The 14,979-nt window shown below is 27.7% G+C and overlaps 1 protein-coding gene across 1 annotated transcript; it reads left to right on the forward strand.

Annotated features, from left to right (window-relative positions):
- Positions 1 to 693: 693 nt before the first annotated feature.
- LOC135953856 (adult-specific cuticular protein ACP-22-like) lies at positions 694 to 11,439 on the forward strand. The gene is made up of 4 exons (XM_065503869.1): positions 694 to 753; positions 6,524 to 6,733; positions 6,839 to 6,935; positions 10,247 to 11,439. The coding sequence occupies exons 1-4, from the start codon at positions 694 to 696 to the stop codon at positions 10,384 to 10,386; spliced, it is 507 nt and encodes a 168-aa protein (XP_065359941.1). The 3' UTR covers positions 10,387 to 11,439.
- The last annotated feature ends 3,540 nt before the right edge of the window (positions 11,440 to 14,979 follow it).

The raw sequence follows: 14,979 nt of genomic DNA on the forward strand, positions 1-14,979 counted from the left end.
AGACCATCTGTCTATCCATCTAATCCAGACAGTCTATGAATGAGTGTAGAGCAGGTGGTTCTTAATGTTTGTGCTTTTCAAGAAAAAATTTGAAAACTAAAATTTATAACATACACAGAAAAAACTATTTCTTAAATTATTTCAATTCAAATATATATCACATATTGAACTGGTTTCAATTATTTTATAATTGAATCAAGTATTCATGTGCTCAAAAACAAAATTTTCTGATATTTTCTATTGAATTTTGAGTTTTGAATTTGATAATTTTGACAATTGAATATGAAATTTTCGTTATTGGTTTAACTTTAAATACAAAAATTATTGAATAGATAATTTAATTAATATAATTGTAATTATAAACACATTTTTGTTATTTTTTGTGTTTCAATTACGAAAATTATCTATTTAATAATTTTTGTATTTAAAGGTTCAATTAGTCGTGCCATACCATATCGCCATAGCCGTAAACATAGCCATAACATAAGCATTTTTTACAATAGTCGATTTGTGGTGCCATAACCATAAACATCAGTTTTTGATGTTTTCATTTGTTTATTTTGAATTATGAAAAGAATGAAATGAAAAATATAAATTAAAACTCACCAAACAATTCAGCAACTATGAAAAATAAAAGTCAAATGATAAAAATACAAAAAAATACGTTAATTTATCAATCAGCTGTTTATGGTTATGGCAGAAAACCAAAATTCAGTTGATATCTACGGTTACGGTTATGGCTATGGCGTTATGGTATGTCACCAATAATCAAATACAGTGTTGTCCATAAGCTTGGTTCGAACAGCTGTTTTATATGGTTATGGCTATGTTACCTCTAATTGAACCTTAGAGTTCAACCAATAACGAAAATTTTATATTCAATTGTCAAAATTATCAAATTCAAAACTCAAAATTCAATAGAAAATATCAGAAAATTTTGTTTTTGAGCACATGAATACTTGATTCAATTATAAAATAATTGAAACCAGTTCAATATGTGATAAATGTTTGAATTGAAATATATTTTTTTCTGTGTAGACAATAAAGTAAATATTTCTGATAAATTTGTGCAACATCTAGGTCCATAAGGGAGCTCCAAAAACTGCATGATTTTCAATAGAAACATTTTTGGAGTATATTGATGTCACATAATTGTAAGTCCCTACGTTTTCAGAGGTATTTGTTCAACGCTTTAAAATATATTAATGCAATATTAAAGTATTTTAGTATTTCACATAAACCAATTTTTCCTAGAGAAAATAAATACAAATGTTTAGAGTCTCTGCAACAGAGCATACATAATTTACTGATGTGCATGTTATTGTTGTTTGAGTTTATTTATTATTATTTTTTTTGTAGTCTAAAGTTTAAATACTTATTGCATTTCAGTTATGTTTTTTTTTATTTTTATTTTTAATTTTGTTATTATTTGTTGTTGTGTTAAATTCGGCAATAATTACTAAGACATTAAAAATTTTCGTTAACAAACTGAAGTACACACAAATACTAATGTCCATGCTTTCACATATGTATATGAAGAAACAAATTTATATAAAATAGTTTAAGTTTAATTTAATGTATAACACATACATTTATAAATGCATTGTGTGGTAAAAACCACCACAACAACAAAATAAAAAAAAAAACTAATGATTAATTAGTTTGTCAGTTAAGTAGTGCATTTGATATCTACATAGACATACTTTTTATTTAATTATTTAACCAATTTTCGTTGTTTTAGTAATTTTGTTGCTGTAATCATTTTAAGTTTTTCATTGTTGTACAAGAAATTATTCGGATTTGAAATAAATAAGACCTTGGCTACAAATAGAGTTGTACCAGCGAAATAATAGCAAATAAAAACTAAGATAATTACAGTTTAACTTCACTTAGTGACTCAATTTTGCTGTTGAGCGTTTTTCATCTAAATGTTTAACCTAAATTTTATTTCGATTTTAGTTTTTTTTTCGCAAGTTTGTCAAACTTTATAGCGTCAACATTATCGTTGTCATTGTGTTAGTGTTTTTGTTGTTGTTGTTTAAAATCATGGGCCTTTAATTCCCACACAAAACTCAAGCTAAATGTGGTTTTTCAAAATAGGCATTCTTTGTTGTTGTAGCTGGCAATAGTTACAGTTTTAAGGTTTCATTCGTTTGTTTGCAAAATCGTGTCCACATTGTCACAATATTTTGGTCAAGACGCAATTTAATATTTTTTTTGTTACTCAAACTGTTTGCAGAAGCCTCAAGGCTTACATTTAATGGTTTAGCAAATTGTAATTCTTTTCGTAATAGACATTATTGGTTTATTTGCCATAGAATTATTTTAGTTATTGAGAATATTTGAACGATGCAATTAAGTGGTTTAAATTTTAATAACTGTCTTTAAAGTTGTCTCATTGTTAGCATTATACACAGGATCTTGGGAAATGGCCACAGTACAAATAGAGTTGGGAAAATATTAGTTAGTGGGTACCAAGTATTTACATACAGTTGTTGAGGGATACTTGGAACTAAATAGTTTCAATAGTTGTATTTTTGTGCGAATTCATGCACATTTATTTTTTTATTATTTCCTGAATTTCACTAAGGGGCGACAATTTATACAAAAATATATTTATACCTTAAACTACGATTTTATAGAAATAACTATTAGTTATTAAGTATTTATAGACGGCAATACTGAGTATTAATATTTGTAAAAATTCAAGTATCATAATACAATTTCATTGTCTAAACAAAGTTTGTATTAGATTTTCAAAAAATATGACAATTCAAAAACTTTTTATTTTCATATGTATCGGATATGTATTTTTAAATACAAATAAGGCAAACAAAAATGTCAAGAAAATATAAAATAAAAATAAAGTTTTCAGAAAAATTTCAATCAACACAGAAATAAAATATTTGTAATACTATCGTGTAAACAATAAATCTTTTTTCGAAACGATTTTTTGAAATACCGAATGATTTCAATAATATTTTAAATTTGATAAGTGTTAATACTCAGTATTGCCGTCTATAAATACCTTTATTAGGTATTATACAAGCTTTATTTCTAAAAAAAACATCAAAGCTTAAACAAAATATTAACAATAAACTGAGTATTCTAGAACCAAAGGTGGTAGATTGTGTATTGATAGCTGAATAAGTGGAGTTGGAAATTGTAATGCCTGACGGTGGTATGGATTTTGTCCCAATGATGATGAATATTTTTGAGGGATTTCTGATCCTTGGGTTGTTTTGGCTTAATCATCTCACATGTTGCGATTTGGGGTCACCAATTTGTACTAAACAAATTTAATATATTTCTTTCTAAATATTTATTTAACGAAATGATAATGATAAAATTAAAAAGGTATATAGTACAAAGTTTGATAGTAATATATCGTCACCTAAAATGCAAATGCTGGAGGCCACAGTATTTTTTTGCTTAATCTCTTCGAAAACGGCAATACTGGAATTTAGGCTACTGTCAGTAATATTTACTGCTTAGAAACAGAGAGTTTTTTTTTTATAAATAAGAGTGTCTTACAAAATGGCGAATAGGAATTTTTTATCGGATACTGGTTAGAAAAAACACTCAGTACAAGTTTTGATGAGGAATTTGCAGACAACATAGGCAAAATACTTGAAACTCCAACACTTTGTGTGACATGGCTAGACAGAATAAAAGTCGTGTCGGACGTAAACGACGGACATAAACGGGCGGTTTACGCCTAGTGTCACACATATGTGCCCAAAGTGGCAGTCAATGTATTACTTTAAAAACGAAAACGCATTTAGTTAATAGCGTAGATTTTAATAATTTTAGTTCATAGTTTAAAAATTAACTAAGTGAGCGATTTGTGAAATTTGTAATAGTTCAGTCATAATGACCGAATAATACAAAAATACGTATTTTTTTTTATTTAGCTAGAACCGAAAAAATCTGTGAATCGAATCATTCAAATTTGGTCATCACAACTAATCTATTTTCTTTGTGTAAGAGTAATCAGCTGTATCAATTTTAAATAAAAATTTACTTCTCTAATTGCCACTATTAACATATGCATTCTAAATGTAACATAAATTGAAATTAAGTTGAAATAAAATTATATAACAGTTTTTCTTTAAAACTGACTATGATAAAACATGATTACAGTGATAAATATAAACTCCTTAATAAAATGTTTTCAACTTTTTCTTTGTGTGTCATATCTTTAAAAATTGCTTGCTATGCCTGCCAAGATATTGCATTAGCAATATCTTTATACACTTATGTGTTCATATGAATTACTATACAGTATAGAAATGATCATTCTTGCATAAAAAAGCCAATCACTTATAAATTAATTACACCACCACCATTCACATCTAACTATAGACCATTGACTCTAACTATTGCACACTATTTGAGTAAAAGAAACTATTTCTTTATGACCAAGATACTCGAATAAAATTCCCTAAAAAATATACTTACTCTAAATACATAGATATATAACAAGTAAGAAAGTATGGTCGGTCAAGCCCGACCATATAATACCCTACACCAAGTAAATGAGTAAAAATATTTTTCTTTTAAAATATCAATAATTTATATTTTTGAGTGATTTTCGGAAGTGGGCCTTATATGGGAGCTATGACCAATTATGGACCGATCACCATGAAATTAGGTCGTGTGATTTATGTCTATATTAAAGTTAACTATGTTGAATTTTGTGTGTATACCAACATTTTTAAGCGATTTATGCACGTTAAAGTGATTTTCGGAAGCGGGTCTATATGGGAGCTATGACTAATTATGGACCGATCGTAACAAAATTTGGTGACATGAATTTTGTGTATATAAAACTTATTTGGAGCGAAATTTGTGTAGATACATAGATAAATTAAACGTTTATGACCGATAAAGTCTAATTTCGAGGGGACATTTGTATGGGGGCTAGGTGAAATAATGGACCGATTTCAGCCAGTTTCAATAGGCTTGGTCCTTGGGCCGAAAAAGTAATATGTACCAAATTTGATCGAAATATCTTCAAAATTGCGACCTGTACTCTGCGCACAAGGTTTACATGGACAGCCAGCCAGCCAGCCAGCCAGCCAGCCAACCAGACGGACGGACGGACGGACGGACATCGTTTAATCGACTCAGAAAGTGATTCTAAGTCGATCGGTATACTTTAAGGTGGGTGTTAGACTAATATTTTTGGGCGTTACAAACATCTGCACAAACGCATAATACCCTCCCCACTATGGTGGTGTAGGGTATAAAAATATGGTCAATATGCAATATAATGTTAATGTATTATTATTTTTTTATTATCAATATATTTTATTTAACATGTATGTATGTAAGGAGGTTAGTTTTTATATATTTTTACAAAACAAAATTCATATATGTATATGAATGTTTGTATGTATATGCAACAATCAACCCCCTTCTCAAAACTATAGACTTCTTTCTCATATGTTTCTTTTTGCACTATTTTAGAAAAAAAAACTAAAGCTATACAATACAATAAATAGAGTGCGAATATGTGTTTAGTTTAAAGCAGCAAAAACGATTTTAAAATAGTTTATTTATTTTTGAATGCATTTTGTTTTTGGAATTTGTATAGTTGTTGATGTTTTTTTTTTTGGTTTGTGTTTGCAGCGCTTCATTTGTGAATGTTGTAAAAACAAAAATATTGTTGCTGTTTTTACTCTTTTTTGTTTTACTTTTTGTTTTGATATATATAACTGTGTACGTACATATGTATGAATGTATATGAGTGCTTTTGTTGTGCTGTTGCTTCTGCTGCAGCAAATACTGTTGCCCGTATGTACGTATGTACTGTTGCCTGTCTGTCCGTTCGTCTGCTGGTTGACTACTCTATGATGTTTGCTGACTTTATGGATAAACCGAACAATTTCTTCCTAAATATATAAAAGCAACAAATTTTCATTGCAACTATATTATTCCGTGGTGGAAATTCATTTGGTTAACAACGTTTCTTTTAATACGTTTCGTAAAAGATCAGCTTTAATACAGTGATCTCTGAAGTTAATTTGTGTTATTTTTATATAGAAATAAAATAAACCAATTTATATATTTAAAAATGGCCCTTAAGGTGAGCCTTTGTTATGTTGACAAAAAGGATATAACTTAACTTAAGAAAACAAAAGAATATTAAAAAAAACGAAATAAAAAATTAAAAATAAATAAAGCACAGAAATGAAAAGCAACTAAAAATAATAAAAAGAAGTGCTGAAAATAAATCGAAAATTAAGAACAAAATCACAAAGAAGTGAAACTACTTTATAAAACAAAAGACTTAATGCATAAACTTTGTGTCAAAATTATAAGAAAAAAATATTTAATATATTAAATAAAAATAAAGTTCTTTAATGCAAAAAAACAAAAATTAATAATATTTTCAATAAATTGAAATAATAGTGCTAAATTTCAATTACTCTCATTTTATATCATCTTGAAATCATCATCAAAATACCTAAAAGTCGTTTTAAAACCATTATCATTTCTATCGTTTCGTTTCGTTTAGTTTGTTATTTTCGCCTCGGCTTTGTGTTTAACATTGGCTTATCCTTTGGAACATCAATATTATGAAAGCGAAGGCCATGGTCAGGGCTACGAAACGGAATTAGCACATGATTATGGTCATGGCCATCAACTCGAACGTGTATCATTGGGCGAAGAACACAGCAGCTACGGCCATGAAGAACACCATGAAGATGAACATGTTGACTATTATGTAAGTCTGTGCTTTTTGCAAAAAATACCTTTCAAACTCACAATCTCCAGCTTAAATTATGATACTAAATGTGTGTGTTTTTCTGTTGTCTGTCTTTTTTTATAGGCTCCTCCAAAATACGCTTTCAAATATGGTGTCAACGATTTCCATACCGGTGATGTGAAATCACAACATGAAACTCGTGATGGTGATAGTGTAAAGGGTAAGTTTTGGAAAAGGAGGAAGAGAATAACAGATAGGGAAAGAAATTATATGCTTAAATCAAAACCACATTCAAACATGTTAAATTAACCACTAAATACCTAAATCTTTGGTTCATTAAAGTTAAGTTTACCTCAATATTAAGATTATTGTAGTTACAACTTTAGCCTAATAGTGATATTTATATAATCTTTATAACAAAACGTGCATATATGCATAATCTTCATAAAATGATTAAAAATGTATGTGATATCCTTTCGTGTAATTGGAAAGCTCAGTAAAAGCAGAGTTCAAAAATAACTCAACAATTCGTTGAATTTTTTCAGTAATTTCAGTTAGAATTTTGAAATGGACCATGGGAATTTACTGCATAGTTTAACACTATTTTCAATTTTGTTTAAACAAAGCTTTCCTAAGCTATTTTATTATATCTTCTTCTGATTTGCCGTAACACTGTGATTATCGTTTATTCTAAATTATGGTTATTTTCATAATATTGGGTTAAAATCTCAATTTTTTGATAATCATGGAACACTGATCCAATTTGGACCAAATATCAACCTTCAGACACAATTTTAAACTATTAATCGTGTAAGAAAACAAATTATGTATGGAAATTTAATTTTAAATATGGTGGAAAGCTTTTTAAAATCCTCTTCACAAGCAATGGGTCTGCCGACGAGTTTTTAATAAGAGTTTCAATGGGAGGGTTCATCAGTTTTAGTACTATTAAGTTTTGGTCTATTTAAGACAATATTTGGTTTGTAAGTGATTCTTTGATATAGTCAGCAATTCATTTCCATGAGACAAATGTTGCAAGCTATGTATAAATCGAAACAAATTCAGCAAAAAAAAAACTAATCTTAAAGTTAGTTTTGGGAATACAAAATTTATTTTTTTGTAATATTTAGATTTTATGTGCTAAATTTACAATTTAATTATTGATAAATTCACTTTATTGTGCGAATGCTAGAAAAGCTAAATATATTATACAAATAAAACTAAAGCCACTCAAGATTTATTTGTAAAGATATCAAAGCTTTTCTATGAATACTATCTCGACTATTCGAACTTTCTATTTTTTGAGTTTTTGAATACTCGACTTTTAGAAAACAGAACGGAAGGAAGGAGAAATGTCAATAAAATTTTTTAACAAAATTACTCTCAGTTGGATCTCAGTTACTCTCAGTTTTTTCTCATCAATGTATGTTTTAGTTATTTTTGATTAAAAGATCGAATTCGTTCGAATTTTCGACGATTTTCGACTTTTTAGCATATTTTAATGTAAAAAATATATGATTTATTGACGAAAAAATATATTTTTTTAAAAAATCTTCTTTTATCGACTATTCGATTGTTCGACTTTTTTCCGATTTTCGATTTGGAATTTTATTTATTTTTTCGCGAAAAGTCGATTCCTCAAACAATCAAACTAAAGAACCCTATCATGAATTTAAAATAAAATAAGAAAATACTAAAACTCGTACACGATTTGGGATCAGAAATATTTGTTATTAAACAGTTGAGTAGAAAAAAGTTAAGGAACAATTACGAATATGTATGTTCATTTATTAAAAACGCAAGGTGACATTTGAATAAATAATTTTTAGTAATAGAGAATATAGTTTACCTAATTTATTTAAAGAGAAACAATATTTTGATCAAAATGTAAAAAAGCTGTGTCCGTACTCATTTCAAATAGTTTGTGATGTTATGAAATTCTATGCAAGCAATCATCGAAAGTAAAAAAGGTGTATATTTGTACACAGATTGATTTATTTATGACAAATTGATCACCTTTGATCCTCAATAATGCGCACAACAAAAGTATTTTGGATCTGAAAAAGTCTCAATGCAATATTCATTTGCGATTTGCTGGTTTATTATAGACAGAAAAATCGATTTTTGAAATCCGCTTATCCGTCAGATTCCTTGAAAATTCCCAAAAGCATTTTTACCTATCTGTAAGAAATATTTCACAAATTGCATTTTATTTAGAATTTTAGAATTACATTATAAAAATCACCAGTTTTCGGTGCTACTGAAATGTTTAATTTTTTAGCTATATTTTAGCATTTGTACATTGACAATTTGTAAGTTAAATGAATGAGATTACCAACGTCTTAAAACAGGAATGAATATAGGAAAGTTTAATTTTTGAATCAAAATAGTTTAAATAAATTTAAAACATCTGGAAATTAAATTGTAGAAGATCTACCAAAAATATATGTAGTTCTTCAACAAATACGGGTGAAGGCCATATACAGTCGAGTGTAGCTCCGTTTATCTTAAAAAGTAGGACATCTTACAAAATTAGTTTTCTGTTAGCATGTTTAAAATAAAAATGAATTTATATTAATTCTGTACAAATTATAGTTATTTGTATTCAATTCGAATTTAACAAAACTAAACCGGAGAATAATTTGTAAAATTTTAAGATATAACTTATAATCCCCAAGTGTAAATAGCATAAAAATATACTGAAATAGGCTTGAATATGAACAGATATTATTTTCCAAAACATTTTTTATTATTTTTATGAATTTTTCATAGATGTAATGAAATTCTAGTTTATCATGTAAACTAAATGTTATAAAAAAAACAAAAGATTTCATTGGAATTGAAAAACTATGAAACCACTTTATACAATTTATGTAATTACTTCCAAATATTATGAATTTATGCTCAAAATTTGATATGTAAAGAGAATAAAAAAGCATATTAAAAGTGAAAGTTTTAATAATACAAATCATATAAAATTTTTTAAGTACTAACACATGTCAAATGTTATTATATCTAATAGTTGAACAATATTAACGTGTTTTAGTCACAATATACTAGTAGCGATATTTGTAGTATTTTCCAGACATTTAATTATGTAACAAAAAATTAATATTTTCCTAAAATGCATGTTTATGTCAGCACAAAACTCTCTTTGTGGTAAATTACTAATTAACGCATCTGTCCATACCTCATGTCATTGCCATACAAATAAAGGTTGTTGTTTAAGTTTAATTACAAGTATAACTGCCATAACCAGTAAACAAAATAAATTGTTCATCACAACCCCAGATCATACAATTGCAACATATTTCTTCATTTATTTTAAAAAACAATTACATTGTTGCTAATTTGTACAAGTTGTTTTGTAATGATCAGATCTCTGTTGTTATAAACATTTGTTATTATTACAGTTATTAAATTTAATAATGTTTACAATAACAATTTGTATTGCCAATTACATATATTTTTTAGCCAAATAAGTAATGCCATAATAATGAATATAATTTTGTTTAAACATTTTCTTTTTAGGTCAATACTCGTTGGTTGAACCTGATGGTTCCATTCGTACCGTTGACTATACAGCCGATAAACACAATGGCTTCAATGCTGTTGTACACAAGACGGCTCCCGTCCACCATCACGAAGAACATCAGGAACATCATTACTAAATTTAAATTACTTAAGAATTAATATATAGAAACCAGCAGAGAAACAAAAAACCTTAACCCCAACAATTGTCTCTACAACCTGATTTTGCCCAGTTTTATAAGAAGAAAAACCTGAATGAGAAAGTAATTTAAATTGCTAATGGTGTGTGTGTGCGTGTTAGACCATTAACATTGCATAGAATATTTAGCCAAATTGTTAATAATTTTTAAATTTAGAAAAAAGAAAAGAAAGTAAAAGAAAAACTTCAAGGCCAAAAAGAAAGTCAATTTTAATGTGCAACAAACAAAAACAGAAAATGCGATGCTCCTTTCCTCATATGTCAACTTAAACTTGTCTTTGTTTTTTATGTAATTTAGTAAACTCTTATGATTTTTGTTTTATATGTACGAGTATCTCTATTAATTTATGTTTAAATGTTTTGATTTTTTTTGTTTATTTACTTCTGTGATAGCATTAAACTGGCTAATTAAACTAAACTAATCTAATCTAATCTATTCTATCAAATTACCTTTACCACATACTTAGTAAGTCTTTTAACACTAAAACTATAACTATAACTAATACTAATACTCATTCATGTGCAACTTGTAGTGTGTGAGCAACTGAATGAATTTAATAATTTAATAATTTTACAACTAACCAATAACAACTACTTAATTTTCTTTCACTTTTTGTGTGTTTAATAGACTGTAGACGACTGTATGGTATATATCGTAGCTGAAGTAAATAATGAATGATGAAAAATGAAAATTAATTTCAACTATACTATATTCCTTAATACTTGTTTTTTACAATATTTAACTTCTTTTTTTTTTTTTGATTTTTCCAAAACTGTGTAATATGTAATATTATGTACGTTGTAGCTAATTATTGTTTTTATTTTTCGCACTCATAACTTTTACTAACCCAATTTTAGAGTTGTTACAGCAAAAAGCAATCTATTGTGTAATTTTTGTTCGTTTATTCATTCAAAAGCATTGCAATTGCAATTGAAATTGATATTTTCCTATTATAATAAATGTGTAAAAAAAGAATTTATAAACAAATATAAATGATGAACTACTGTGTTTTGTTATTCGATTGTTACGACTGAAAATGAAGCAGCGATGGGAATCTATATAATAAATTTAAAATTATAAAGAAATTTGAAAAAAAAACCAAACAAAAGACTTTAGACGCGAACATGTGAGATTTGCCACAAATTTTTATAAAGTTAAAAATATATTTTATTTATAATTATATTATCATACAGTATAAATAAATATCATAATGTAAATTCTAGTGATTTAAAAAAAAATGATTTAACACTCTAAAGGATGAAGAAAAATTAATTGCAATTGATTGGAAAATTCCACTCTCAACTCTCAATTAGAATATCCTTAATGGATTTTTAAGATTAATTATACAATGAAAAATAATGTCTGCATTGTGCTAAAACAGTTTGAGTGTTAAGAACATAGATTACATCTAGATAGTAAACAGAGAGCCAAGAACCTTAATCTGTTCTCAAAACCCTAATTCATGATAATGTATTGCAATATATTTTGTTATTATGTCACCGATATGTGTGAATAGAGAGATATATTTTTCATTAATATTTCTCTCTCCTTTCCATCTATATTTTATTCTAATAATTACACGGTGCTACGATGGAAAAAAACTTGGAAAACGACCTAGCGTATGTTATAGGGCCCTCAAATTCAGAAGTTATTCTGAAAAAAACGTTTTCAGTTATGTCCGTGAACTTATCGATCTGTAACTCAGTCAGTCTCTGCCTGACTTTAAAGTTTTAAACGGGGTTAAAAAGAAAACTGATCACACTTTAAAATGTGCATTTTTTGTTAAGAATATCTAAAAGAAAAACAAAATTTATCAACTTTTTTGACTTTAATCGCTTTTCAATGCTTATTTTGATATGGAAGCTTATCAAAATTTATATCAATGTATTAAGGAAATTTAGTTCTTAACAAACCATCGTTTTAATTATTCAAATCGGATGAAAATTTTAAAAGTTATTCAACTTTTCATTAACACATTTTTTAGTATTTTCTCCCCCAGCCCATATGAATAAAAAATAAACAAAAAACTATACAAACAAAATTTGTTCTACAATTTTTAATTTACAAGCTAGATTTTGTGGAACTTTTTTCGAAAAAGTTTAATAACTTTTGCAACTATAAACCGATTTTAACAATTTTTAAAAAAATAGGGTTTCATAGAAAAAAATTTAAATAATTAATTCTTTACCTAACTATAATTGTTTAAAATTTTTAAATCGTTCGAAAAATGTGTGAGTTAGAGGTACGAAAGTACTACGACCTACCCTAAAACAGTTTTTTGAAAATAACTCAAAATTTTGAGGGTGTTTCAAAATCTTTGAGAATGGTTTTAGTATGTCCTCACCTAGGCCTAAAACCTCCATTCAAGTTTCAAGTTCTGACAAAAAGTGTCATTTTGTAGCAGAGTGTTATTTTTTGAATTTTTAAAGAAAAAATGCAAAGACAGGAAAATATCGGAGAATCGGGATCATTGATAATTTTGAAGTGGATCTTATTAAAATCATACGCTTTTAAAATTTTTAATTGTTAAGCCCAATAGTTATTTTTTATTCGAACCAAAGTTATATTTTTGATAAAGTTGAGTAGGAATTCTTAATTCTAGAAATTTCAGTTAGTTATGAACGCGAATATATTAGTACTGCAGCTAAACTAGAATTCGATTATTGTGCTTTAAGTAAATTTATAAGTTAGTGTAATTTTAATTACAAATGGCAGCAATTGACTCAAAATTACTAAAGTTACAGACCTTGACCGAATTAAAATGTTTGTACTCAAATAATTTCGACAAATTAATGAACCTGGTCATACAGTTTCAGAGTATCTTTGAATTTAAATCCTTTTGAATCAAAACCATTTCTATTAATACATTTTAAGGGATTGGTTATAGAATCACATTTTGTTAAAATTACTTCAGTCAGTGTAATAACTTTATACTTTGAAGCATCGGCGTATGTAAAAAATTGTATGCGATTTTCAATCGGACATAAGTTAAATTATATAATGTATTCTGCTTTAGAGATCTGAAAATTCCATTTCATCGATCGAAGATCTTCTGATGAATTGGAATGAATAGCTTAAATCAAAAAGCGCCTAAATCAAAATAATAAAAATAGGCTGAATTGAAGGCATTTTATGCAATAAAGTTTTGATAAGCGACTCCAAATATGGATATATCCCAGAGGAGAAAATTCTTATGCTCCAGTGAAGGCCGGCTAAACAGATAAAGGTTGTGATTAGCAGAACTGGCGCAGTGCGGTGAACAAAATGTAATGTTACGGCGCCCAGACAACACTTGCGATCGCAGTCTATGAAAAGATATAAATAAATATAAAAGAAACGAGTATTATTTCTTTAAATTTTCATTATTTTTTGGGTAATATTTTCACATTTCTTTGTTTTCATTGGGTGTCTTTTTGATTTTGTATGGCAATTTTTCAATATATTATTCAAACTTTGAGTTATATAGATTTGTTTATATTGATTTATTTTCTTGGTCGCTAACTAATGTTCATTATTATAGCTATATATATGATTTTAATGCATTCCTTAACTTCATTATAACACATTTAGCCTCTCCAAGATTTTTCCAAGTAAAAAAGCTCTTGATTCTTTCAAAATCATACCTGTTTTGTCTTAAAGTAAGTGGTAGTACGTAAAGTCATACATTCAGTATGATAACAACCATTGAGGTCTTTGGATAGAAAGAGTAATGAATCGCCTGTCGCAGCCTAAGTTACCCCAATGATATAATCTAAGAACGAATTCTCTTCCTAGCATATCTCCACGGCATTGCAATGATAGTATTAAGTGTTATGTAAGCGCGCCGGGAATCCATACTAGAGAGTTTATTCAAAGATGTAACGAAATTCCTGACGACATCCGAACGTACATTATATGAAGAATACTTATGGGCCTCTATATTCTTCTCTAACAGTCATCAGCTCAGCTTACGATGGCTGTTTGGAATCTGAATTTAACATTTCATTTACCACTGATCCTTTTCTTGTATAAGGACTCTACAATAAATGTGCAACACCAATCTATCCCTTAGTCTAATGTAGGATCGTTTTAAAATATCCCTAGAATTCGTATGTACCCAACCAGGTCACCTGGTCTTAGTAGTCTGTATGCACTCCTATTGAAAGTCCATATTTTTTATTTTATTAACACATTTTATACATTTTACAATAATTTGGTTTGTTTTAGTCAGAGATTTATATGTTTTACTCGGATTTCTTTTTAAAAATAACAAAATATGTATATTGAAATGTTTAGTATGGAAACGATTTTTTGTAAACATGTGGGAGTACTTGAACAAAGCTATTATGTGTAACTAGCCGGTAATGGACATTTTGAATATCGAGGTAAGCTACAAATGTATATGAAAGATAGCCAAATAAGCATTCAGAATTAAATATTTTTGAATAAAATAAAATAAATAAAATCAGTTGTTATTATAGTTTTCCCTGTTATCAAGATGGAGACAAAATAACTGCAATATATTTAACATGCAATTTTTTATTTTAAATTAAA

This window comes from Calliphora vicina, chromosome 3 (genome assembly GCF_958450345.1).
Source record: "Calliphora vicina chromosome 3, idCalVici1.1, whole genome shotgun sequence".
NCBI classification, from domain to species: domain Eukaryota; kingdom Metazoa; phylum Arthropoda; class Insecta; order Diptera; family Calliphoridae; genus Calliphora; species Calliphora vicina.